This window comes from Manis javanica, chromosome 10 (genome assembly GCF_040802235.1).
Source record: "Manis javanica isolate MJ-LG chromosome 10, MJ_LKY, whole genome shotgun sequence".
In the NCBI taxonomy this organism is placed as follows: domain Eukaryota; kingdom Metazoa; phylum Chordata; class Mammalia; order Pholidota; family Manidae; genus Manis; species Manis javanica.
This window is the reverse complement of record NC_133165.1, coordinates 33,076,608-33,104,466: the sequence shown is the minus strand read 5'-3', so window position 1 is coordinate 33,104,466 and position 27,859 is coordinate 33,076,608. Positions and strand designations below refer to the sequence as shown.

Sequence of the window (27,859 nt, the reverse complement as noted above, 5' to 3'; positions counted from 1 at the left end):
CCCTTTACAGTGGGGTGGGGTGATCCACGGGCCTAAGACCTTCCCAGGCTGACCAGACACCTTTAATGGCGGTGTGTGTGGGTGCATGCGCAGAGCAGTCCCCCCAGGCAATATATAGGAAGCAAGGACCCATAGCTTTGCCAGGCACCAAAAGAGGGAGGATGGTGTGAGCATGCAGTTGACACTGGAAGAGGCAAACTAGGCAGTAAGGGGGTGCCATGTCACTTCTGGGGGGGCAGGAGAGGTAAGATACCTAGTGCTTTCATCCCCCTTTGCTGGAGCCCCAGAATGTTCATTCTCGGGGTTGGGAGTTCATTCTTTGGCTGGGAGGAGACACAGGGCAGGCTCTACAGGTATGCGGAGAGGAGGCAGGTACACGTGGAGTCATCCGAGGCAGGGTCGGGGACCAAGGCTGACCTGGGACTCTGGAGTGATGCTGCAGGAACTCTGTGAGGACAAAGAGGACCAGGGCTTTGGCTGAGAAAGCCCTGAAGTTAGTAGTTTTGTACAGGTGGGGATGTGGGTGGGTTCTAGAATTTTCACCCCTCAAAGAATCCAACTTCTTAGGGAACCTGCTCCTGAAGATTTCCCAGGCACAAGCTGGAAGGGGCAAAGTGGTCAGAGGGCCTAAGGGCAGCTCAGAACATCTGCAGGTCCCATGTGTGGGGGTGGGAGGGGCATCTGGGCCTTAGAGCCACTTTACCCCCCACCCACCGTGGGTAGGGATGGGGGGTTTAGGGAGACAGGGAAGGCATTCCTAACTTCACCGAGTTATCTTCATCCTCCCCATCCATCCATCCGTCACCTAGACGGGGCAGGACCGCCCGGGCCTCTCACTGGCGCCTCCCTGAGGTTCTGGAACTCGATGCGCGCATAGCTGTGCGAGTGCCTGCTGGTCCTGAGGTCGTCTGCTTCCCTTTGAGGGACCAGGTTCAAGTTGGCATAGTTGAGGTGCCCCTGGGGGTCTTTGGTATGGCAGTGCCCATTCCTACGTAGTCCGGGCGCACGTACTCGATGCACACATAATCCCCAGCTAACTCTTATGGTGGCTGCAAACCTGGAGGAGTCCCTGCCAGTCCCCAGCTGTCCCCAAATCCGCGGTGGGGGCCTTGATGCCCGAGTCTAGGCTCCCTGGCCCTGGGTTTGTGGGACCCTGACAGGGAGCTCGAGGAAAAGGACTCTGCTGGAAAGTGGCTCATGGGCACGTATTCGGTGGCCCCCCAGTCCTGGAGCGACTGGTGGGGAGCCACGCTGATGGCAGCCAGAAGGCCCGTGGGCTCCATCACCATGTAACTGCCTGCCTTGCCGCCCCCCCATGGGCTCATAGTCACACCCGGAGCCCGTTGCACTCCAACCCCTCGCGGTACGAGGCTACTGCCCCAAGAGTCAGGTTCTCAAGGGTCGCCTGGTCCCTCCTCTCACCCAAGCAACCCCGACGGCTCTTGCAGCTTGATTGGGCCATAGAAGCCAGGGTTTCATAAGGTTGGGGGACAGTGGGCCTGGGGGCGCTCGTCAAGGGATCCCTTGGCAGCAGCTCAGCCCTGTCACCAGCACCACTGTCCCAGAGTCACTTCATGGCTGCCAGTACGGTCTTGTGAATGCTTTGGGTCACTACGGCGTCGGGCGCTTGTAGCCACAGCTCCCTGGGACCTGTGGGCGCCGAGCGGCCAGGCTCCAGAAAGAAGAAAGAGTCCGCCTGGCCGCAGCGGTGTACGCTGAGCTCGGACAGGTGCAAGGCTGGCGGCGGCGGCAATGCCTGGGTGCTCCCGGAGCCTCTGTCCCTGGGCTTGCGCAGCAGGCTCACTACCCCCAAACCCAGGCACAAGTGGTAGCCACTGCTGCCCAGGCCTCGCGTCTGCCCCAGCCCCTTGGGCCGCAGCGTCACGGGCCAGACGTCCTGAAAAGGAGCGAAGATCCAGACCCCCGGGTCCTTGTGGGACCCGAAACCTGGAGAGACAATGGACTGGGCACAGGGGGCTCCTGGGAGGGGAGCTTGGAATCACTGTTCTCCGAAAACTGAAAACGTGTGAATGCTTCATGTTTGACCTTGATTTCAGACAGGCTGGCTGTGGGTTGTGAGGGGGCAGCCCCCGGATAAACCAAATCCGCGATCATCCGCCCCCCGCCCCGTCTTCGCCTGCAGGGGACTCAGGCTCACCGGCGGCGGCGCGCACCTCGAGAAGGGCGCCGTACCACGCCTGGGGCTCCCTCTCACTGGCCGCCGCCACGCCCAGGCTGCCGTCGTGCGGGTAGAGGATGATCAGGTGGCGCTGGAGCGCGTCCACGCGTTTGTGGATGGTGCACGCACCCGCCAGGCTCACGCTGAGCTTGGGCCGCACTTGGTCGGCGCAGAACTTCTCGCTTCGTAACACTCCAGATGCGGCGGGTCCGCGCGGAGCACGAAGAAGCGGCGACGCTAGGACTTCTGCTTCCGCAAGTGGCCGCAGGGCCGCACGTCGGCCGGGCAGGCCCAGGCCCAGAGGCAAGTCGGCCGACTCGAACTCCGGGGTCGCAATGGGGCCACAGTCTCCGGGCTTCGTCCCCGACCAAAGGCTAAAGTGGCCAGAGGACGAACTGAGACGACTGGGAAAAGGCAGCAGAGGTGGGGTGGAGGTGGAGCCCCTCAGGGAAGGGTTAGCGTCCTGATAGGCTGCCACTTGTCTTGATGCCCAGCCTGTCTTCTGACTCCCGACTTGTAAGTTTGGGGCCAGGAGTCTGAAGTGGGCCCTTGCTGCGTGCAGCCTGTGTGCCAATGGCTACCCTGGCCGAACTCTCCCCTGTCCCACTCTGCTGACCGCCCGCAGTGGGAGTGCAGCAGTTTATTTGAGGCGGCTTCCGCCCCAGCCCACCCACCCCCTCGGACTGGGCTTTTGCAAGGGCGGGGAGTATGCGGGCGTCTCTACTGATCTGAGCTGATTGCTCAGAAAGTGACTATGGGAGGCCCCTGTGAATGAAACTGTGTCCAGGGTGGGCCCAGCTAGCGGTGGCATTTGCTGTCCTAACAATTAGGGTTAAGGCAGGCCACGCATACTGCAGCACCCCCTTTTGGATCTTGCCATTCACCAGGGCTTTAGATGTCCAGCACCTGTCACCCCCTTGCCACCTAGGAATGGTTCTATACCCTTCATGCCGAAGGAATCGTAGGAGCCAGGGCCACTGAGTATTAGGCTGTGCTGGTTTCAGATAGCTGGAAGTTGTTTCTCTGAGTTTGGGGTGATGGGACATGTCTTTGGATGAATTAACATTGGTCCCTGTGCAGACTATACCCACCAGAATCCCAGCTAAATTGCCACTGAAGGAGATTCTGTGGAAGAGGTAATCTCTCAGGGGCACTTTCCTCTCACTGCCCTCAGCACCTCCTCACCATCGTCCAAAAACACCACTGGCCAGCTGAAGGTACTGATCCCAGAAACGAAGACTCTGGGGGAGGTACCCTTTGTCCCTTGCATTTGGAGAGGCTGAAGATGGGGTTGGGATTCAGACATTTTTACACCCTTCTGAACCTTCCAAGGACCACCCACCTACGTTTGGGGTGATGGCACTGGTCAGTGAACACTGCGAGGCAAACTAGCAGTTGACACACGGTGGGGACCTAAGAGGACCTTGTGCTATCACTCTCATGGCAAGGAGGATGCCTAAAGGGGGAGCTGAGAGCAACTGTGGCACCTATTAAAGATGGGTTTGGGGAGGGGTGCCATTAGGAGAGGGAGATATGAGTACTGAGCAAGGGAACCTGGTTCTTTTTCTCACAGACTAGTCCAAAGGGTGGGACAGTCTGAGCAGGGAGGGCAGGGCTTCCCACCCAGGTCTCTCCGTTTCCCAGGTCTGGGAGCTGGAATTCTGGAGATGAGGATGGTGAGTGTGCCTTGAAGCTACGGTCCTCAAACTTCTTTTCAGGGGTCATGTTGATACCAAGATGTGTGGAGCCCACCAGCTTCATGGGCACAAGCTAGCAGGCAGGTGCCTGGGGCCCCACCAGGTGCCTCCTGGTCAGCCCAAGTCCCCTCACCCCAAGGTGCAGGAGAGGTGCTGGCAGCTCAGGTGGGCCACTGGGTGTTGGCCAGGGAGAGGCATGTGTACAATGGATCCATACGTGGCCACCCAAGAGAGGTGTATGTTCAAGGCCATAGCTTCCAGTGGGGGCACCTGCTATGCTCCAGCATTTTTCTCTGTCACCCTTGGTTCTCGTTCTGTCCTCCTGCCTCCTGTTTCCCATTTTTTCTGCTGAGAGCCAGGAAGGGGAGGAAGCTGAGATTCACTGAGGTCTGTGACATCAGTTGCTATCACAGACCCCCTGGTATATCACTGAGCCCCTAAGTGCTGGGTAAAGATAAGGCAGGAAGCAGCAGGGACCTGAGAGCCAGGGTTCTGGGTGAGCAGCAGTGGTGGAGTGGGTTGGCAGGGCCAGGTGATTTAGTCTGCTGGGTACCAGAAAAAGCTGCAGCCAAACAACTGGCCTAACCAGTTGCCCTAGCAACAACACTGCCCTAGGTCATACTCAGACAAGATTTTAGTCTGTTGCCCTGATAACTGGAGTTGCTCCCTAGGGACAGGGAGAGGTAGAACCTTGGCTCTGCTGGTGAGAACACCTCCCACAGTATAAGGGTCCACAGGTGCATCCTCCTGCCAGGCACCAGGCCTTGGGATAGGATCTCCATGTTTTAAGTCCCTGTGGGAGAATCTTGTTACAAGGGAGAAGAGCCCACAGGGGTACTAAGGCTGGGCTGTTGCTGGGTGCCCCTCGCTCTGATCCCACTCTCACTCCTCTGTGGAGGATGCAGGAACAGCACCATCCCCTTCCTTCAGCCCTTCCCCCACAACGGGCTCTCAATGTGGAGAGAACAGAGTGCTTCACAGGGGTCTGGGGACTGGCTCCTGCTCCTCACCCACAGGGGAGTCACAGGTGACCTGCTGAAGGCTGGGGCCAACACAGAGGACTGCTGTCTGCAGAGCATGGTCACAGCATTGGCCAGGGAGACATGAGGACTTAGTCTTGTGGGAGCCTGGGAGCAGCCCCATGGTGTGCACAGAGGGTTCAGATTGGTAACCATCAGGCAGGGCTGTGCAGGGCTGCCCTAGGGTATGGGGCAGGAGGCACACAGCCTCTTTAGACATTTCCTACCAGGCCAGGAATTTTTCCATTCTTTGCTGCTCTCCTGGAGAGAGGAGACCTGATGGGGGCCGCACTGGTTGTTCCATGCCGAGAGGAAGCTGTAGCCCTTGTATTGGCCTGGGCCTGGGGAACTCCTGGGGGTTTCTGCCCTGGGGCTGGAGGCTGACCCAGTGTAACTTCTCTGATTGGTCATCCTGTCCTGGCTGGTGTCCATGTCAGACAGTGACTGGAATCAAGAGGGGGACTGCAGAGAGGTCCTGGGCTCCAGCACCACGCAGTAAGGTGGTCACGGGATACAGCAGGGGCAACTGAAACTGACAGTCAGAGGCACGCAGGTCCAGGCCTGGAACTCTCCCCTCTGGACCTCAGTGTTTCTGGCTAGGAAATGGCTGGGGATGGGGGGGCTGCACTGGGGAAAATAAGAAATGGCTCCTGCTTCTGGAACACCACAGTGGATCTCAGCTTCCTCCCCTTCCTGGCTCTCAGCAGAAAGAATGGAAAACAGGAGGCAGGAGAACAGAACTAGAACCAAGGGTGACAGAGAAAAATGCTGGGAGAAGGGACAGAGCATAAAAAACCCAGGGAAGAAGGGATGGTGGTCCACACTGGGAAGCCCAGGAGAAGGCGGGCGGGTAGGGGCTAGGGGCAAGGGGCCACAGATACTAGACGGGCTGGTTACCGGCCTTGGAAAGGTGGGGAGGCCACTCCTGGATGGGCATTTCCAGGAAAATCCTCAAAGTGATGTCCCCACCTCTTGCTGTTAAAGGTCACTGGGTGGAGAGACCCACAGAAAACCCAGGAACAAAGAGCTGATGGGCCAAAGTTTCTGGGCAAAGGTGAGAAACCTCCACCTGACTCTTGGGCCTCTCCCCTCCCACATCCGGTGTTTAACCCAAGCGGCAGTTTTTGTCAGCACACAAACGGCCCAGACTCCGGGCTGTTGACACAACACCCTCAGGTGGCAACAGCTTGAGGGGCTGAGAATGCACGGCCTGGGCGTGGTCTACTCTGGCTAGGCCCCGCCCATCTCCCCCACACCACCTCCTTCACCCCGCCCCCCAGTGGGAACACCCCTCAACGCAGCCACCCCACTCCCACTGGGCGCCCTCCCATTGCTAACTAACACCAACTCTAGTTCTGAATCCGGGGAGTCCCATCCTTGGCTAGGGCAGCATTGCCACTGGCCCAGACATCATGTTGACTGATGCGAGGTCCCTCAAGCTGGTCTAAAGCAAGGCCATGAGAGCCATTTCCTTTCTCTTTCAAAGGCAGTTCTTTTCCAGCATTGCCTGCAGCAGCTTGGGTGCAGAGATTTGAGGGAAGGGGAAGGAGGCACATGGAAAAAGAAAAAAAACCAGCCAATAGTACAAAGCCTTTTCCTGGAAATGCCCAGGCTCTGGGACATGGGACTGCCCTCTCCCCACTACCCTCTGGAGTTCCAGCTCTGCTGGTAGAGGCACAGATGGGGATTCATTCCATTCCTCCTGTAGTAAGTTGTCTGGGAAGGGCAATGGCTGCAAGTGCATATCTGTATGTGTGTGTGCATATATATATATAACAGGCTATATTAGAAAATTCTATGTATAAATATAAAACAATGGTATCCAAACATGACACCATGGCTAACTAAAGTGCTTGCCAGGAGTTGGGCAGGTCTAAGTAGGTAGGTAAAACTACTCATCCTGAGCACCCTGGATGAAGGAGGGGGCAAGGGAAGCAAAAACAAGAGGGCCTCCTTTTCCTGTGGGGGTGGGGAGAAAAGGGCGTGCTGGCTGAGTCAGGGGCACCGAGGGCACTCTGGCCCCTGGCCTGTCAACAACGAACCTCATGTCCACTTTTACCCTTCTTTCTCCACTGTGTTCTGTCCACGAAGGGACAACGCTGGACAGTTGGGCAGGGGGAGTTGTTCCCAGGGGACGGCAGTCAGTCTGTGCCCACAGCTTCCTCCGCCCCACTGGCTGGGAGGGGAGGGAGTGCAGTGTAAGCAGGGGGCCTGAGAGCAGCAAGACTGTCATCCTAATTAATAATATGGGAAATAAAACACCAGTGCTCCTCCAGGCTGGCCTTCTCCCACCTGGGTGGGACTGCAGGGAAGGAGGGAGAAGCCTTGCGGGCAAGTGATCCAGAAGCTGCCCTGTTATCTGCAAGCCCCAAGCAAAGCATTAGGATGCCCACCCATCCCCAGGCCCCCTACCCTGTACAACAGGGCTCTTTTGGTCTCAGACCCACAGAAATGCCACAGGCAAGTGGTCACCAGAGCCCCAGGGAGTAGAGCAAGGGAGCAGGGACGCGGCCCCCAGGACACGGTGCTACAAGAATGGGTTGGTGGTTGGAGGTTTGGAGGCAAAAGGGCTTGAGGAGGATCCAGTCTGGAAAGAAACAACCACAAATTGTTAGATTAGGGTAGAAGAGCTGGAGGCCACTGATGAGTGCAGTTCAAGATTCTTTTCTCCCTCAACATTACTGCTCTGAGGGATGTGAAAAGTGGCATAAGAGGCAGGGGGCGGGACTGGGTGCTATGACTGGGCCATTCACTAACTTGCTTGCCCCTGGCAGAACTTCACAAGGAAGGGGCAGGAGTTCCACCCTACGTCACCCTCTTCTCCTGAAAAGATTCTGTCCCCAACTCCCAGAATGAAAGGCCACGCCCCCCACCACGCAGCACTGGGCCCTCACCATGAAGGGGTTGGTGGATGTGCCAGCTGGCTGGCTCAGTGGCCTCTGCCCCAGCTTGGCTGATCCTAAGTCGCTGAAGGAAGAGCCTGGGAAGCAAGAGCAAAAACTCAGCTGCCATGTGCCCTGCCCCTTGTGCTGGGGTGACCAGCTCCGCCCCCTCCCCCTGCATAGGCCCACCTATACCCTAAAGGCTGGTAGCAAGAGGGGCCCTCTAAAGTTAGGGAGCACAGGCATGGAGCAGGGTCAGAGGACACAGGCAAGACTATTGATTCCCTGGCTCCCCCTACTGGTCCAAAAGGGAACTTGCTCAGATGTGTGGTTCTCCTACACTGAGATCTTCATTCCTCTGTGTACACACACAGACACACACATACACAGCCCCTGGGGCTGGAGTGGGGCAGGAAAGAGGGACACAGAACAAATCTCTTACCATTCTGCTGCTGGGCCACCGAGGTCTGTGGAGGGAACAGCGGTGGGGGGAAGGTGCTGGCAAAGGCCCTGCCAGTTGGCACTGACTGGGGAAAGCCAGTTCCAGCACTGCTCATCCCAAAGCCAGGCCCTGTGGAGTAAGGCACCTGAGGCTCAGGCAAGGTCTGGAAGACAGGCTGGAGGACAGTTGTTCCTAAATCCCTCCAGGACGGGGAATGGGATAGTTTTTCCTTAACCAGAAGTAGGGCAGAAGTACCCTGAATGAGCCATGGTGCTCGTTGGCTTCCCTCCCTGCCACACCAGTGCCCACAGTGCACAGAAGACACAGCAGTGACGAGTGGTGATGAGCAGGGACCTGGCACAGAACTGCGGTCAGCTCCCTGCTGCCTAGTGAACTGCCTGATCTGAAGCTACTCATCAGCCCTCTCTGTGCCTCCTTTCACTCATCTCTGAAACGGTGCATGTACCCGTCTCTGCACTGCTGTGAAAACTACGTGGCCAATGGAAGCCCTCAGTACTGGGCTGGCTGTTAGTATTCTCTCTTCCTGGCCTCAAGTTTGGAGAGAGAAAAGAGGCTGGGGAGGGGCAGGGTGAGAGGAGCTGAGGCAGGGGCAGGGCTGTGGCTTCAGGTGGGACACACACAGGGACAGGCAGGGCTGAAGGTTGACGGCTGGACAAAGGAGACTTACTGCCACATGAGTCAACATTAAACCTTCAGAACTGACTCAGATGAGTAGCAGTCTTTTTTTTTTTTTTAATCAAAGTATCATAGTCTGTTTTTTCTAATTCCGAAATTCTGCTTTTGTGACTTTAGTGCTTCTACTTTTTGCCCACTAGGTGTCCTGGAAATGAAGCCAGGTCAGGCCTGGGCTGCTATGGAGTGAGCAGGGGCACTAGCTTTTGAAGGGTCACAGTGGCCAGCCAAGGCTTCCTGTCGCTCTTCCTGATGGGGTGTGTGTGCACGCACATGTGCTGTGTGCATGATGGGAGAGAGGTACGGGGGGAACTGGCACCCTGAACAGAGTCAGGGCCAGGGTCTGGGAGGCTTACCTGTGGCCAAGCCATTGGGCTGGAACGGGTTGGTGGAAGGCAGCTGGGAGTGAACAGCAGGGGTGGTGAAGGGGTTGGTGAAGCCTGCTCAGGGTGGAGTTGGGTAGAGGTGAGAAAAGGAGATGGTTATTTTTGTCCTCATCTGATCGACACTGTGGTCACTGAGCATTCCTCCAGATCTTGGTGTGCACCTCTCCCCACTCCCTTCCCTGTCCAGAGTCCCCAGTTTCCTCCTGGCCTTGGATTCCTCCCCAACCCTCCGAGGTCTCACAGGAAGACTCACCTCCAAAGGCAAGCCCTGCACCACCACCTCCACCAGTCGTGGTCGACTGCACTGTGGGGACCTGGCCAGCCATCCCAAAGACGCTGCAGTATGGGGAGAGAAGTCGGCATGCATGTCATCCAGGACCAAGGAGATAGGCTGGGCGAGACAGGAGATGGCAAACCCCTTCCTGCCAGACAGGAGGAGCTGGGCAGGCTGGGAAAAGCAAGGCCAGGGCTTCCTGGCTGCCTCTCCTGACCTAAGGCAAACTCCCCAACGTCTGGACCTACCTGCCAGGAATACTTCCAGCTGGCGCCCTGGGCCCCAGGAAGCTGCCCATATCTGCAAGACTGTTGGGCTGACTGGCAGGTGTGAAAGAAGCACCAAATGGTGTCATCTGGCTGCTCCCTGGGTAATCAGGAAAGAAAACAGAGAGTGCTGGGGTGAGAGAGGGTGGAAGGCAGGAGAGATGGCGGTGGTGGTATGTGGAGTAGAGTGATGGCATGAGAGGCACCAGCCAGTTCCCCGAGCTGCCCCTTTCCCAGGGATCACCCAGTTCACAGGCCTTGTCTCCCATTGAGAATTTGAGGCCTTTCTGCCTCTTGAGAGCTTGAGGCTTCACTGCTGAGAGAAGAGCAGCTCTTCTGCTCTCATCTGACTTACACTTTCCATCTCTCCCTTCAGAGATGGAAGAGTCTGTCCTTTCCTCAAGTCAGCATTTCCATTTGTGGATAAATCTTCTGAAGGGGCAGGTAGAGAGACTGGGGTCAGAAGCCATGGAGTGTGCGGACAGCACTGGAGGTGATGCAAAGAAAAAGCACAGAGCGCAAGCCTCACATGGGAGGCTTACCAAACAGCCCTCGGACCAAGTCCTAGAAATCCCAAACCATCTGGCCTCATGGGAGGGGGCCCGAGGCCCTGTCAGAAAGAGAAAGCCTCTTCATCTGTCTGAATGTTATCTGTCCGGTGGGATCCTGTCAGCCACCCTGGGCTCTTGTGAGGGTAACATGAGGCTATGGACAGTAAAGGCTTTAATTTTATGCACACTGGAAGACTCATTACTACTGACGGGAAATACACTTTGCATAGTGCCTGCCACTCCACGGTGCTCAAGAACCATGTGCTGAATGAATATGTGAACAGGTAGAGGGGGAAGACTCGGATTCCAGTTGTGGCTCTACCACTTGGTACTGCAGTGATGCTAGCAAATCACCTCCCTTTAAATTAGGGCTATAAAGACCCCCTGAGGTAAGTGAAAGTGTTGTGGAATCTGTAAAGCATAAGTGTAACACAAATGTGAGGTAATATATAACCTATAATCTAGGAAACTACTTCCAGGGTGAGAAGCAAGACAGGGTCTCAAAGGAAACACCAGATGATGGCTCAGACAGTAAACACAGGCGAACAAGACTCCCCTGACCCTCCACCCCAGCCTCTTCACATGCTTTCTTTGCCTCTGCTTTGAACCAGAAGTCCCACCCATGGCCTTGGCTGGTGACCCTTCCCTGACCCACACTGTGCATTCGATCCTGGTTTTCCTCTCATGAAACCATCTTGTTTTCCTGTCTAGTACTGGACATATTTGTAGTGACATCATTTTGTTTATTTCTGTAACAGCCGTGTCCTTACTGGACCAATTCCACTGCCAGGAATTTTCTTACAGATAACACTTGCAAATGTGCAAAATGTGACACACACAGGGCTATTAAATGCAGCACAGTTTCACAGCAACAGACCAGGACATCCCACTACTCATCAGTAGGGGACTGGTTAAATTAAGGAATATGCTTAAGTTGGACTATCATGTAGCTATAAAACAGGAGGAGGAAGCTCTTCATGTACTAGCAGGACTGTTTATGTTAAAAAAAAATTAAGGTGCAGAACAGTATGCATATTATGCTATAAAATGTGTAAAAAAATGTAAAAGAGCTGAAGGACAATAAAGGCTGAGGCAAGTGAAGGCTGCAGGCTCCTCTCTGGGTGGGCGGGGTGGGCCACGTGCAGCGTGTCTTTGGGGAAGGGAATGCACCAGCAGAGTTGGGGAAAGTGGAGGTGAGGTGAGGTAGGAAAGCCGATGGGACAAAGCTCTGCGTAAAGGGGGAAGGATGGTGGGGGGTAACCTTCACAAAGGAAGATGCTTTTCTTTCTCAGAGATAAGAGGAGGAAGGAGGGAAAGGAAAAAAGTCACAAGGCAAGGAAGGAATAGCAGAGCCAGGCTGGCTCTCAGATCTTGCTCCCTGCCGCTCAAACCTCAGCCAGGTTTCTGGTTAGTAAAGTGTTGGGCTTTTGTCTGAAGGCCTCAGAACTGTAATTTCCCAGGGATCATTGGGCTGGAACAGTCTCCATGCTTCTTTTCTAAAGGGTTGGGCTGTGTTTATTCAAACTCTTTTTCAAGGGGCTCTTGCTGTGCAAGACACTGACCATAACCCATGGTGACCCAGCTCCCACTTGGAGAAGCTGGGAATCCAGATGCCCAGTGCCTTCCACTGCTTGGTTCCTAAGCTGGGCTGCTGCCTGAGTGCCAGCACTTCAAGCCAGTGCTCTCCTTGGCCACGCTCTCTCCTTTCTTTCTAGAGGAGCAGGTGCAGGACTCTAATGCCCCTGAGCACACTGCATCTTCAATCCTCTCCCATCCACAGGCCCTAAGGAAGGCTGGAAAGCCAGCAGGGTGGTGTTGAGCCTTTGATTCTCATGTCTCTCCCTTGCCTTTCTGACTTGGGCACATGGAATTTCCGAGTATATGCAGCCCTACATCCTCACTTGGGTCAGACTCTTCAGTCCCGTTCTGGCCTTTCATGTCAGGAAGCTGCCCTCAGGGGGGACCAGGCCTGCAGTCCTCCCAGGCTCGGAAGAGGAGCTATCTCTCCTCCCTCTGCAGGCAAGGCTGAGTGCCTCCCTGTGGACACTAGGGGGCAGAGCCGGCCTGCGCTCAGGTGGGTCAGTGGGGCACAGCTGATGCATTCTCAGACAGGAGGCCACGCGAGAAATGCCTGAGCTCTTGTTTGCTTCCTATACACTTCCAGAGCCTCACTTCACTAGTTAGATTTGGATGTATATGTGCCTTACAGCAGTTTCTAGAAACCTCCCTCTCTACATTCCCCCTCAGAAATATAAAAATACAAGTGGGCTTGTCAGAAGAGATACCCACCTCTCACCAAAATCGTCCTACTTCATACCCAATGGTTCTTTACCGCATTCCCAGCAACAGCCATGATCGTGGTGTGCTGGACAAAGTGAATGAGATATACTGCTCATCAGCCATTCAATTCGGCCAAGTTGAGCCAGTTTCCTCCACTGCAAAATGTAGATCTTTCCTTCCTCATGGAGATAATACCAGGACACTCTTAGCAGTGGCAAGAGCCTCATAAGTGCTGGTTGGCTGCGGACTGCCTGCCTTTTGAAATGACCAGACATCCCAGGTTCAGCCTGGGATGCCCCAGAGGCCAACACCTGCCTTCTCTTCTTTAACACCTGGCTTTTTTGTGTGAAGGACCAATTTAGCACCACCTTATATAAGCTGTTACCTTCTGTGTTTTCATTCCCAGGAACATGTACCTCTTGCTGAATTGAATATTTCTGTACCAATTTACATTCTCACCAACAGCATACCAAAGGGCCCATTTTTCACACAATGCTGACCTTTATCAATCTTTACAATTTTTGTGAATATACAAAATTATTATCTCACCCTAATTTGCACTTGCCCTGATCAGTTAGGTTGAAGACGTTTCTAAATTTTTTTTCTGGGTATTATCTGCTTGTATCCCTTGTCCATTATTGTATTCTTTCTTTTTTATTTATAAAAGTTAAAAAAAAACACATTATGACCAATAGCTTTTAGTCTGTTTTCCATGTTTTAGTTATCTTCTCCGTTTCACACTTTTAAGGACATGAAACACTGTTTCTTTCAGGACATCTTTCTTTAGGACATCTTTTATCACATAGAAAGTAATCTATGAAATTTCTATTTGTTAGAATTTATGGAGATTTTGTTTTCTAGTATATGGTCAAATTATAAAAGGGTTCTATGTTTGAAAATTATATACAGTCTGTCTTGTGGTTAAAAAGTTCTACTTACGTTTATTAGGTCAAATTTGTTAATGGTCTAGTAGTAGACCACTCAAATCATCTACTACTTCCTTGCTTAGTCTCTCCTTATCTATTCCTTGTGGAGGAATCTATTATAGTCTCTCTCTTTGTCCGTCTGTTAGATGTTAGATTTTCATTGTGTTTTGTTTTTGCTTACCAAATTTCAAGGCTAGCCTTGACAGTTACTTCATGTTCATGATGTGAGAACTTCTTTGTGGATTTTAACTTTTATCAATATAAACTGTCTCTTCTCGTCCCATTCAAAAAAATTAAAACAGAAACACAAACAGGCAGACAGTTCACACAGTGGGAAGGCCGTGGGCAGAACACGGGTCAGGAAATCGGACTCTGGGCTGAGCTCTGCCAGTCTGCGGGCTGCAACCTGGGAAACTGCTGACCAGCCTCATTGGTAAAATGCTGAATGTGAAGGGTTCCTTGCAGACCTCACAACTCCAGGATCAGAGGACCTTACGAGGCTTCTACCTTGGGTAGGCTGGGGTTGGGAGAACTTACCAAAGTGGTAACTTCCAGTTAGCATCCAACTGGCTGGCAGTGAGGGTGGTGAAGGGAGAGGGTGGGGAGGTGGGGAGGGGAGAGAGAGAAAGGTAGGTCACTGGCTTGCCCCCGGCATGCACCTTTACAGCACTCCAGCTGCCCTCCCCTGGGTCCAAAGAGGGGCATTCCAAAGGCTATGAAGACTGATGTCTGGGAGCTTAGGGAGCAGCTGAATGCTTGAAGGCGGCCTTTAGGGTCTCCTTCAATTGCTAAACACCATCACAAAGAATTTCTGGGGTTCTGCTCTAAGAGGGATGGGCGAGGACTTTTGGAGATGACCTTGGACTTTGACCCAGCCCTTGCCCTTTGGGCAGTACACAATACAAACCATCAGAGCACTTAGAGAAAAGGTCAAGTCCATTTTCAACTGTTCTAGGACTCAGGCCTCCTGTTTTTCCTAGTCAGAAATCTGCCAGCACACAACCTGCACAAGTCCTGCAGCCTGTTCAGCGTTTTTCCTACACGGAACGCAAGAACAGAGCCCCTCTTCCAGACAAGAATCTAATCAGTCTACTCTCATCCTTTCCTGAATTGCTTCGCGTCATCCCGTCTCTTTTGCACAGGTCTCTGGGTTGGTACAGATGTGAATGAAAGTGATGGATGGATGTGGATAGCTGGGTTCAGTGGCACGAGAGAAGAAGCTGGTGGGGCAGTGTTTACCTGTGGGTGGAGGCTGGGCCTGGAACAGGGCTTGGCCAGCTGGAGGAATGCTTCCAAAGGCTGAGGAGCTGGGACTACTGCCAAAGGCGTCGAAGTTGGCAAAGCCCCCATGGGAAGGTGTCTGGCCTACAGGTGGAGGGGATATAAAGGTTATGCATAAAATGTCCATGTAATCTCTACAATACACATTAATCCTAAAAGCCAAAGGCCACTTGATGGGATACTTGGATCCTCTTCAGGAGATGGCAGGGGTCTGGGCAGAAAGCCAGACACATGCAGGAGGAAGGGGTTCTCAGAGGCCTCCAAGCCATGCCCCACCACATTTCCCTACTCCATGAGGCATCCACACTTCGGTTGGGTTCTAGTTTGGACGGAATCATGTGAAAACATCTTTTTGTGCATGGGGGAGGGAGCTTGAAAAGGAAAAGAAGAAACTGGATGTCACTTTCTTCAACTCTCTATTGGCTATTGCTGTCTTTGGGAAATGGAGGACATGGCAATACTACTGCCCCCATTTTAACTGAGACAGCTAGTAATACAAAGCAGTGCTAGGAGCCCCCATTTGTAAGGCTTTCAGGTCAAACTCACATAATCCCGGCTATACTCATTGGGTCCCAGTCCTCCCAGCCTTGGTGCCGCAGAATTACCATCACATTCATTCGTGTGAAGAGAGATAGAGCCAATTGAAACTTGGTCACCCTAAGGGGTAAATGCCTTGTGTTGTGGGTACATATGTTGTAGGAAGGTTCTTGCTTACCCCCACATGCTGGGAATGCAGCAAAAGCTGGTGCCCCCTGGGGAGCAGCAAAGGGGTCTCCACCGATGTCAGCCAGCAGGTCAGTACTGGCTTTCTTGATAGAGGAGTGGGGAGGTGGCTGAGAGCTCCGGGGCTGGGATGTCCGAGGCTGAGACTGACTGACAGACTTGGAGAAGAAGGCATTACATATGGCACTTGGAAGCCCAGACATGACCCACGCCCCTGCATGGCTCCCCAGGCAGCCCTGGCACAGGCAAGGAGGAGAGAGGAGAGAGGGAGCAACGGCCCTCAACTGAGAGTTGCTTTAGCCCTTCTCATACCTAATTCCTAATTCTCATACTTAATTCCTCTGTCTTCGCAGTACATGAGCTCCCGGAACCACACATTTTAGAGCGCATCAGTCAAAGTAACCCTGAGATTTATAGGATGTTACCCAAGCGCCCCCCTGAAGCTGTTATCTCCTCATTTTTCCTGGGTGCTTTAAGCAGGATCCCTGCCCCTTGTGTTTCCTTGGAGGAATGATCAGGTTTGAAGTTTATATTCTAACTTCCCTAATGCCACTTCCTGTTGGGTTCTTTCTCCCAAAAGATACGAGTCCAAGGTGACAGAAGCAAGTCACAGGTAACTGCAGGGCTGAGGACCAACTCACACTTCCTGTATTATTGTTTGCTAAATCCAGGGCATCTGATTTAGGAAACTGATATTCCTGTCTCCAAAATCCCCAAATAATCTTGAAGGGCAGAGCTGAGAGTTACCTGGCTGGCAGTGGAGGCAGCAGCTGCAAGAGATGGCACAGAATCACCCAGAAGTGTCCGCAGGGGCTTCCCTTCTGGGATGGAGCCCTGCATGGGGGTGGAGGCACTGCCTTTGGTATAAGCCAGTCCCTTGACTTGGTCTGGGGGCACATACCTTTGAGAAAGAATAGTCAGGCTGAAAGGAGTGGGGTAAAACCTTGGCCCACGCTCAGCTTAGGTGCTTGGGGAAACACAGGTTATAGCAGTCAGAGTTCTTTCTTATTTTCCCCGACTCTCTTTCTTGAACTAAAGGAAATTTAGCAACTTAGCAAAGTTCTGCCTATCTTGAGCTTCCCCTTTATTGTCAGATGCTCATTGTTCTCTGCAGGGATGTTGTTTGCTCTGGCTCGTGCCTACTTTCCCTCCTCTTTCTGACATGCCAAACCATCTGGGTTTCAAGTAATAACGCCTGAAGTAATGCTGATGGGCAGGCCCTCCTATTTTTCAACTTCCTACTCAAGGTCCCCCTTTTTATTCCTATGTTTTTTTTTTCAGATTTACTTTTCAGTCCCATAGAAAGTTGCTGCCACCTCATTTCCTAAGGGTTCATAATCTATCCTGTCAGCTCCTGCTCCTTCTGATAAAATCCCCTCCCACTATAGCGGATGAGGGCTCTGCTCTGGAAATGTCTTTCTTGTCCTGAGGACACCTGCAGGAGGGACACGGGAATGCCATTTTTATCTACATCGACCTGCCTGCTCTCTGCATTCTCTTCTCCACCCTACAGTCACCCCCAACATGCATGCACCCCAGAGATCAAACAACAGGAAGTGATACCTGGGGAGAGAAAAGGCAAGGGAGAAGAGAGATGCTATTTGGCTACGTATCAATCACAAATGAAAGGATAGGGTACAAGCATAAAGCTGGAGGACACGTGCATCCAGCTGCCCTTCTCCAGATGTGAGCTCACTGAGTTATAAAAACTAGTCCTCTCCTGTGGGCCTAGCTCCCCACCCCAGTCAGTCTACTGTCTCCCAAAAGGGACATCAAATCTGCAAGGTAAGTAACTGGGAACGAGTTATCCTTTCATGCAGCTTTATTATTTTGAAGTCAGAATTCAGCTCTAATTATATCTGAGTGGAACAGACTCAACCCAAGTCTAGCCTTTGAGAGAAGCCTCAATTCAACTCTGGAAACTGGAGGTCAGATGAAGTACGTCTTGGACACAAGCCTCCATAGTAATCTCTTTCCTTCTCCTTACCATCTCTTCTTCTCATATTTTTCCTGCAGAAACTCCTTCACCTTCTGAGGATCCCTGGAATCTGGTATCAAAGATGTTCGAGCATCAAAAAGACCCAGCCAAATTTTTCTGCAAACCTAAAGGAATGGAGTCAGGTGACTGAGGAGTTGGGGCAGAAAGTACGAAATGGGAAGGGTATCACTTCCAGTGTACTCACTGATGAACATTTATTGAGCATGGACACAGTGGGGGATCTGGATACACCTACAGAACAGACATAATCCCTGTTCTTACAGGACTGATCACCTTACAGGAAGTCATACTTTACATAAATAAAAATAGGTTTATAATTACATATTGTGACACATCTGTAGAAGAAAAGAGGGCCATGAGTTATGGGGTACTAAATTTGGATGGGGGTGGGATAATTTTCAGAGTCGTGGCTTCAAGAACCACCCTCTGGAGGCCCTCATGTGCACCTATAAGCTGGGAGTAACACCAAGGATAGCATCTGCACACCAGGAGACAGCTGGGGAAGGGGTTTAACTCACTTTCAAGTAAAAGATATGGACTGAAAAACGAACTGCTGAGACTCGAGTCAGCAGAATGGGCTCAGGAGATCTTAGTCAGAGGGGCCGGCCCAGTCACCTATGAATGCCTGTCCATGTGCAGCTCTGGCTATTTCCCCCTTAAGTGCCCAGGGGCCACCACGACAGAGATCCTACTCCTTGCCCTGATTCCTCCAAGAGGCCTAGACATACCACAGTTTGTATCATTAAGATTCTGTAAATATACAAATATACATAAGACATCTTACATACTAAAAAATAACAGAAACTTGACCAAAAAAGTAAATGGTAGGGTCTTTCTACAATCTTGAGGCAAAGCTCCATGGGCGAGTACAGGCCTATAAAACTAACCATTCTGTCAGTGGCAGCTCACCTCATTTCCTCGGGATTGTAGGAATACTACTTCAGGCTCAGTGAAGGTTGTCATGGAGATGGACTTGACTCGATGAGGGGGGTTCAGGCCTCTCCTGCGGGAGACAATAGAAAGAAGGAGATGTAAGAGGCAGTTAGCCTGGTAGGGCTGCTTACTGGAGGAGGGGGAGGAGCAGGAGGGGGAGGAAATCAGTAGCACTCCCTGATGGAAGCTGCCTCCTAATTCAAGAAAAGAAGGGAGGCAAGGATGTTTTGGAGGCGTGAAATGAGACATGGGGACCATAGAGTCAGCAACATACTGTGATCGCAGTCACTCTGGAGAGGAGGGCAGAGCCCACCCATCCAGAAGCCTCATCTCCCTTGGCTCAGACCCCAGCAGTTTAGCACTCAGCCAGCAGGCTGAGGGGTTACTTCTGGGAACTTAAACATGTGACCATTTCCCATTTCCCAGTTTATCATTGTTTTGTATCTACACACATCTTCAAGGTCCCAGAACCCACACAGACACAAATCCCTCAAGCATGAGAGAAGGCAAAAATGAAGGCCCACGACTATTCCTGATAATACTAACACAGATAAGATCTGGAGACAAATAACAGAGCCCCTAAGCGGCTGCCTCTCCTCTCGGTGGTGATAAGGATGGAGAGGGTCCCTCTATTTCAGGACGAGATCTCTGGGAAAAGAAGTTTGCAGACTTGTGCATTTCTAGACCTTTTAATGAAGCAAGAGGAAGTCATGTTCAACCGTGAGATATGAGATTGTCATGCATCAGGAACACATATCGACGACGCCATTGTGCTAGTTCTGTGTGTTCCATTAACTCCCTGGGAGTCTCGTTCTGCCCACAGAAGCCCTGTGGGGATTACAGCAGAGAAAGAGGCTTTCTTGCCCACACTCAACTGCCCTCCCAAGTGTTCTGAGGGTAAACTCGGGCTAAACCAGGGTCCCCTGTCCTTACACCTTCAGTTTTACTATGGTCGAGACCAACTGTCCTCATCAGATTAAGACAAAACTGGCTGAACCAAAATAAACAAACTAGACTCTGGGACCAGGAGGGAAAGACCATAGGCACATGGCAGGTAGAAGAGCCACAACTGATGAAGCCTCTTCAGACTTTTGCTTCCCTGGAAAAAAAGGGCAAATCAAGATGTGAAAATAAAAGTAACTCTAGCCTAGGGTCCTGGTAGATACCTCCAGGACAGCAAAGGGAGAAGGAAGAGAGAGATAAATTTGCCAAGGGGAAATCCTAGAGAAAGGTAAGGAAAACACACATGCACACCTACAGATGCACACACAGGATAAAAGTGCTCCTGCCAAGTCTGGAAGAAGGGCATACGTGTTCAAGGAGGCAAAGGCAGCAGGGCTGGGCAGGGGGCACAGGTGACACAGAACAGAGGGAACAGAGGTGGGCGGCAGCCTTTTCAAATAAAAAAAGATTACAGGATTCTAACAACACAACACTGAAGGCTACAACTGAGGGCGTTTTCAGCAGTTCTGCTCCTAGACTTTTAAGTAAAGGGTCTCAAAATCCCCTTTTAAAAGACAAGCAATATTAAAGAGGACTGATGCCCCAAAGAAAGGTAAGAGCAGAGAAAACCAAGAGTAAGGCTTTGTTACTAGCTGTCGAACAACAGCTCTAACACTTGATCTGCCCTGAAGATTCTCTTCTGATCACATTTCAGAGACACTCCAGTTTTCTCTCCTAAAGCCTCTCTTACTACTGGCATGGTTTTGTTTCCTTTTTAAGTCCAGACAGCCTGCTTTTCTACTTCCCTTACCCTTTCTCACCTTCACCACTAGGCCCTTTCCCCTCAGAATACCAGAGCAGACCTCTCTGTCCCTATGATTCCTCCCTCTCTCCCACTAACAAATATTTACTTGGCCAAAATTCACTGTGGTAGGCATTTTGAGGGATACAGAAATTATAGGACGTAGTCCTCAATCGCCAGGTGCTTGCTTCTAAGAAGGACCCAGGCAGCCTGGACAAGGGTACTTCTCAACACAGTAGGACGCCATTTAGGTACACACAGAAGGATCAGGGGGAATGTGGCACCAGGATGCAGCAGGAGGGGAAGGAATAGAAATGGTCACGGGAAAAGTGAAACGTATTATATTAACATTAGAAAAACAAATTCTAAGCCTATCACAAAAAGGTCATTGACATTTCCTGAAAGGACAATCAGGAACTGTTTACAAAGTATAAACAGGGAGGTGCACTTCCTTGAAGAGCGCGGGGGAGGGACTTGACTACAAATCAGTCTGAGCGAGGCTTAAAACAACAAAACTTCCTGTGACTGAACTTGGACTGGAGGGGTTTGTTTTTAGGAGGGGGACAGGTTGGAGGGAAGGCAGAGAAAATAAGTAATTTTGGTGTTTTGGGCCAAATAAATCTGATGGAACAGGATGTTTCCACAGCAGAGTACAAAAAGCATTGCTCTGACCTGGATGTCTGTAGGCTGGATTATGTATAACCAGAGCCACAGTTTGGGGGCAGGGAGAATTCTCTAGTAGACAACACTCCGCAGCCAAGAAAGAGGGCCTGGTTACAGGGCCTGTGAGTCAGAACATTTGTTCCTAAATCACAGCGAGGCCATTGCTGGCTGAATTCAGAAACAAGAACCCCTCTCCTCCCAGTAGCTGAAATCAAAGGGTCTATCTAGCAGAGCTGTATTCCACTGGGTACAGACCAGGTTCATGCCATGGGCCAGACATGAGTGGCACCTGGGATGAAACAGGGCCAACTCTCTAACTTGTATCCAGTCTCCCCAGCTTCACTCTCAAGTTCTCCCCAAAAGAAGAAGTGAGAGCTAGAAGGAGGCACTGCTGTTCAGTTTTGACAGCAAATCTATTCTGTTATTTCTAATGAGGTGGTGCTGGAGAAATAGAGGTAAATGGATTTGCCCAGAATACAGGCAGTTTTCCAATTGCAAGCGAGTACATTACACTGAGAACTCACGCCTTCAGTCCGGTCATTATGTCTTTTTCTACTTGTTTCTTTTTCACAGGGCAACTAAAGGGCGTTTGAAGTGCTCTAAATCACTCTCTGAAGTACTCTGAACTACTTGGCAAGTGAAGTGACTTGCAGAGATCCTAAAGTCGGCCCAATTCTCTTTGCCTCTCTCCCCTCCCTTTGATTCCATGAAGCACACTGCTATTTGTACAAATACCATACCTTTTCTTCTGTGGTCCTCACCTTCAAACTGGCCCATATTTTGCTCCTATCTTGCTTTGTAAAAGCCTCAAACCTGCTTAGCTGCTCAGATAAGAAGCTTCTGCCAGGTCAACAATGGAAAAAAACAGTTTCACCCAGCACCCAAGTCCTTTTTCGTGTGTGCCAGATTTGGACTTGGGAATTCCTTACCTCTGAATATTTGTGCTCATTCATATACCCCAGATTGTGTTTCTCTGCTCCTGGGATTCCACTTCTCTGTCTCTAAGCAGGGTTCAGCTAAACCAATTTAGCTTAACCAAGGACCCAAATATCACCAAAGAGTCCCTATTAGAGATTCTTACTAGTCCCTAATAGGAAGGTTCTCCTATCACCCTACTCCAGGATCATTTTCACTAATTTGGGGAAACTTCTTCCTAATCTAAATTTCCCTGCTCAACCTATTTCCTATAGTTCTTCTCAGTGATAATGATAAACAGCTGTCCTCTCATGTGGAGCCATGCAGAACTAGGATATTACCAGCTGCCCTCCTCTTTAGGCCCAATCTTTTATATTTTTTCCTCTTCTTCTCAACCCTTTGGTAATTTATTACTTCCTTTTCAAGCTGTCCATGGGCCCTTACAATAAAGTGCTTAAATCTGTGATTTAGTGAGACTCTGTCAACCTCTGCCCAGCAGAGGTAAATAGGAAAGTGAGGTGGGAGGGGGTGGTGGGATGGGACTAAAACAGGGTCAAGGTACATGTCTACCTCTCGCAGAAAGATGGAAAAGTACTGAATTATTAAGCAACACACTACACCCGTCCTTCCATGGAGGTAAATGCTTCAACTAGGAACCACTAGTAGGCACAAGGAGGGTAAGAACTTGTCACTAACCCTCCTTATGCTGTCATAAATAAAGAACTGTCAAGCACATCTATTTAACACCCAGCCCAGAGCTCTACCTTAATCCTGATGTATTCCCATTATTGGAGAGACAAGTATCCACTACTAAGACCTGAAAGATGACGGACCCAAACAGCTGGGTCCCTGAAGCACATCATGTAATTTGCTGGGAAAAAAAACTGGGTGTCAAAGGTCGTGCCCATCCCTGATGTCAATGAGATCTCAGGCCTCAAGATCTATTTTCTTTTTGAAGCAAAGTGGCTTCTCCATTGAGGTGCCCAGGCAATCAGAACAAGAAAGAACACTGAAAGTATTGCTTTGGAAATAAATCCACTTTAGCAGCAATCTTTACCCCATCTTAGCTTTAAATGGCAGATTCATCCTCTATTTGAAGAGTCAGAAATCAAAACTAAACAAGCATATGTACATGTTGAGGAAAGTAAAAGGATCTATATCCAGGTTAAGGAAATTAGGTGTTGGAAGAAAACCAAATGAATAAAACTAGGTCAAGTTTGGAGCCTACAACGGTGGCTGCATGTATGTAAATTTAGAAATGGCAGAAACTCAAAGCCTCTCTCTCAGGCCCTCACACCAACACTGTGGGTTTTGCTACAGCTGAGAAAATATTTCTCATTTTTAAAGAAAGTGAGAATGAACTCACACATGCAGAGATGAAGGAATAGTCATACCCACCCACCAGTATTAAAATCTGAATTTTTCTTCAAATCTTGGGAAATTCGACTTTGGCTGTAACAGTCAACTTTAGCCAATCTGGCCAGCTGGGAACTTTAGTATTTCTGCTCACTGCTCCCAGAACACTCCATATCCCTAAGAGGTAGCCATACTTGTAACACACTCTGCAGAGAACTAGCTCACCAAATAAAGCCAATCCCTTTTCTCTGGCTACAACATGAAATGTGGTACTTTCATTTCCTTTCTCGAAATCCTCTTCATTTTAACAAAGAGTATTTCTTCTGTTATCATCATACCTCAATACATGCTCCCAACACTCTCCAGACTATGTTGACCTTTATTTTACTTCATAGCACTTATCACTACTTGCAATTATATATTTAATGATTTACTTAGAGTTCTAGTACCTCCACTAGGATGTAAGCTACATGAAGATGGGTACCTTTGTCAATTTGTGCACTACCATTATCTCCAGTGCTTAAAACAGTGTCTGGGGCTTGACAGGCACTAAATAAATATTTGTTGTCTGACTGAATCAATGTGCAGGCTCTTGACTTGCCACAATTTTCACTTCCCAGTACCACAAAATCCTAATCTACGGGCAATTAACTATGTGGATTTCAGATTTTAAGTGGCCTATGTGTTACCATGAAGCCATGCCCCTCCATGGCCTGTGGGATTGTGTGTGCTCCCCCCTCACTCTGCAGCCCACAATAAACTGCACACATTCTGTTTATTACGGCCCACTGGCCAGCTCCTAGCCCTCCCTGCAGTGTATCAGAGCACACAGGTAAAACTTTCTGACCCCCTTAAAAGGTTCCTACACATTGCCTGAGTTCATACTAACTAGAACTCCAGTAGCAAGTAAGAAGTGCCACAAAAATCCAGGTAGACAGCCACAGCCAGGGACACTACAGCTTTCTTGTAGAGTTTCTTCTGCTATTTCTCTCCTTATAATCTCAACATGCCTTCAGTTCAGCTTCATTTATTGGCTTGGCCTTTGGATCCTTCACTCTGTTCTCACTTCCTGCAAACAGAGAACCTTCTCATTTCCCACCACCAAAATGTGTTCCCTAAAGTCTACCACCTCAAGAATCATTCCCTGATTCTCATTAGGCTCTACCAAACTACTAAGCAAAAATGTCCTCTCTAGACTCTTGAAACCAAACAAAAGGCTGATTAGAGTACTCTTATTTGGTCCCATGGGAACTTAAGTTTCTAAGGAGCTAAGCCCCAAGTTTGAGCTACCTAAACCCCAAACAAAGCTAGGCCTCTTGGGGTACTTCTCTATTAAGCTAATCAATACATAGGCCATGGTCACTTCCACCCAGTGTCCATCCAGATCACAGGTATTTGACTTCTCATTAATGAGATGAACAATAATGACCAAAGGGGAAGAAAAGCAGTAAAGTTCTGCAAATTATGCACTGACATTTAAGGAGTTAACTTTTCCAGCAAAAGAAACCAGATTTTTAACATGTCCCAGATCCCTTGGCCCTCCTTCTGTCCTGATTGGGGGATATTCATTATACAGGGGAAATGTTATATATGGGATACTTTCAATCAAGATCTATAAAATAATAATGATGCCAGCACTTCCCATTTATTCAGCATTTTACCTTCCATGCTGACACAGCTAACCATGAGAATGAATTAACATTGCTTCCTAACATTTTGTTCTAGGATCTAGACTCTCATCTACCATTAATTTTATCCCCCTGCCTCCCCTTACTACTTTTCAGACTCTACAATCAGATTATCTTTTTCATAACAGGATCTTGAGGGAACTGCTCTTTCTCTTTCACATTGTAATAAACTTTGTGCTTTTTCTCCTTAGAGTACTTGTTCCAGTTTCAAGTCTCTATCCTTCTGCTGCATTTGAGTCTCTATCTCAACTTTTGACACATTCCTGTTTAGGTTCTAAATCATTGTCCCAAGAGCCACAGTGGCTTTTACTTAAAAGTCCATCCTCACAACACAAAAGTGGGGCTGATCAGAACATAGAAGTTTGGCAAAGGGGGTAAAAACCAAATAGAGAAATAGTCCTAAGCTGTATCTTAGGAAACCTGGATCCTCATTTCTGGTCTGTCATGATCATAACTAATAAACAACAACAAATACTGAAAACAGCAACCCCCACATGGCACTGGGTAAATTACTAAACCTCTCTTTGCTTCTGTTCTTCCATCTGTCATGCAAGAACAATACTGCTCCCTCCTCAGCTCCTAAAGGTGTAAGAAGAAGAAACAAAGAAAGCATGCCTTGTTAAAAATGAAACCAACCAACCAACCAAACCAGTGTATTAAAACAACACTAAAAAAAAATTAAAATGAATCCCTTGATAAACTTGTAAAAAACAGAGATAGAGGCTTGGTATCTAATGTTAATCATGCATTTTAATCAAATAATTCCCTAAGGGGAAAAAGAACCTTACTATATAACCAGAAATCTGGGCCAGAACTGCAGCTCTAAATTAGCTCAGGCATGACAAAATACACTGCCAGGGCCAAGTGCAGCATTGCAGGTTACACAACAAAAACCCCCCAAATTTAGAAAGATTTGAGGGATGCTACTACGATGATCAAGCCATGGCAACTGAGCTTAAAGATTACACCTAAGGATAGCTCATCCAGATCCCCAAACCTCTGGAAAAGTTAAGCTCTCTAATAGGGCTACCTGTCAGCGCATCGCTTAGATTTATAAAAAACCTACCTCTGGGTAGCATCCCAAAGGCCTGCAAAATTGGGACTTGCACCTGAACACTGGAATGTGGCTCCTTACCGCCACTATTTCTATGCTGTCAACCTGGGATAACTTACCTATTTTAAATTGGTTTCTCTATCTCATACTCCATAACGGGCACAAGCCAGAAGGAAGAAAGGTACTTCTTTATCTTGAGCCCAGCTTGCCCTACCTCTTCCCTTTTTGCCCTCCACTTACATGAGGTTCCCTTTCAAAGTGTATGTAATTCTCTGGCCCTTTAACTCTCTAACCCCCCTGCCTCCGGTTTCTTTCAATTCTTCCCATTTTCTCCCCACTTTCGGTTAGCTTCGCCTTCCTGAGGGAGTTTCTCCTTTCCTCTCCGGTGTCCGTCTTTCCCCTGCAACGCTATTCCAATCGTGTCTTGTCTCCCCTGCCTCTTTCCCTTCTGCAAGACACTTCTGCAGCACACGACCCTCTGAGCGCAACCGGCGCATCCCCAGGCCTCTCCGCCGCCCCCCCACTTCGGCTCTGTTCCTTCGCCTCCGGTCCCCGTTGTCCTATCGCGGACTCCCCGCCGCTCCTTCCCGGTCCTCCCCACGCCGGTCCACTCACAGGAGGCCGGAGCAGGTGGTGCAGACGAAGCTGCCCACAGTGATATCCACGTAGGTGACCCCGCGCTGGGCGCACTCGAAGCAGTGGCGGTTCCCGGCCTGGCTGCAGCCGCCCAGCTCCCGCACCCGGCGACACCACACTTCCGAGGCCGCCTCCGCCTCCGCCTTTCCCCCGCCGACCCCGCCACCCGGGCCTGGGCCCTTCTTCGCCGCCATCACCATGGTTGCCCACTCCTTTGGATCTCCTCCCCGCAGGTCAGCAATCGCCTGTACACCCAACTGCTGCCCTCTCGCCTCCTCAGCCGCCTCCACACGCCCGACTCCCCTGACAGAAGCTCGGGAGCCGGGAGCGTCCGCGCAGGACTCCTCAACCCCCTGCTTCGCCTATCGTGCACGCTGATTGGCTAGCATCCTCCCGCCTCCTCACACTGATTAGCCCGACAGGGGACGGCCGGGTTGCGGGATCCGCCAAGGCCACTTCCCGCTGCCTTCAGGCCGCAGACCTCTCCCATTGGCTCGCAGAGACCCCGGCCTTGAGAACTGTTGAGTGCGCTCCCCTTGTCCCCGCCCCCTCTCGCCACTGCCTCCACGGCGGCCCGCCTCCCAGACTCGATTGGTGAGTCTTCGCAATTCGGTCTCCGACACTAAATCCGATTTGCTGTCGAGGCTGCAAAGTTAGTGCGCCAGAAACTCTAGGTGTCTCGCGCGTGCGCACCTCTGATCCTCCCTACTGATGACGTAAGTTCCCGCCAAATTTCAAAGGCATTAGTTTCAGCTAGACTGCAGGGAGGCACGCAGTGCAGAAGAGAAGTGGCCATGTGGGGGGCCATGGGGATGGGCTGAAAGAAGAACGGAGCCCTTAGATGAAGGGAGGAGAGGGAGCACTTTAGAAATGCTATTTCATTTACCCAATGCCATAGGAAATCTCAAAGTCTTAGGTTGTACAATTTGCAGTATGTCACACAACTGGTATGTGGCCCAGCCAGGATTCTGATGTCGGTCATCTTAGAATCCCCACTTTTAACCACTACGTTATTCGTGGAGTAGTAATTGACAACGCATTTGACTAGGTTTCATGTACTGTTTTAGACATTTCGAGTACAGCAGTGAACTTACCAATCAAAATTCCTATCCTCAAGCAGCTTATACTCTAATAGGGGGAGGTAGACAATAAACAAATTAGAGAATCATCAGTTAGTATAAGCTATATGCAGAGAATTAAAACAGGGTGTCATAAAGAGAGTGACTTGTGTATTTTAGATAGGTCAGGGGAGCCATCCCTAAAGCAGCAGTA

At 50.4% G+C, this 27,859-nt stretch overlaps 2 protein-coding genes across 9 annotated transcripts; both read right to left on the bottom strand.

Moving 5' to 3' along the window:
- Positions 1-37: 37 nt before the first annotated feature.
- Positions 38-3,940, bottom strand: LOC108409367 (insulin receptor substrate 1-like). Its single transcript, XM_017679896.3, is given in 4 exon segments — positions 38-1,980; positions 2,159-2,362; positions 2,365-2,622; positions 3,877-3,940. Coding segments are annotated over 4 exon segments (1,179 nt in total). The 3' UTR covers positions 38-1,327.
- A 2,422-nt stretch (positions 3,941-6,362) lies between these two features.
- On the bottom strand, positions 6,363-27,017 carry AGFG2 (ArfGAP with FG repeats 2). Of its 8 annotated transcripts, none has more exons than XM_073215124.1 (13): positions 26,993-27,017; positions 18,508-18,601; positions 17,587-17,702; positions 16,347-16,500; positions 15,592-15,757; positions 14,835-14,960; positions 14,133-14,165; positions 9,821-9,938; positions 9,552-9,634; positions 9,269-9,352; positions 8,220-8,348; positions 7,790-7,875; positions 6,363-7,482 (listed from the first exon to the last, which is right to left on the bottom strand). In XM_073215124.1, exons 2-13 carry the CDS (start codon positions 18,559-18,561, stop codon positions 7,423-7,425), a joined length of 1,209 nt encoding a protein of 402 aa, XP_073071225.1. In that variant the 5' UTR covers positions 18,562-18,601; positions 26,993-27,017; the 3' UTR covers positions 6,363-7,422. The 8 variants fall into 8 exon arrangements, 5 of the variants coding, with proteins under 5 accessions (XP_073071225.1, XP_017535429.1, XP_036867711.1 ...); XM_017679940.3 differs by lacking the exon at positions 26,993-27,017 and adding an exon at positions 26,567-26,970; XM_037011816.2 differs by lacking the exon at positions 26,993-27,017 and adding an exon at positions 25,416-25,525.
- Between the last annotated feature and the right edge of the window lie 842 nt (positions 27,018-27,859).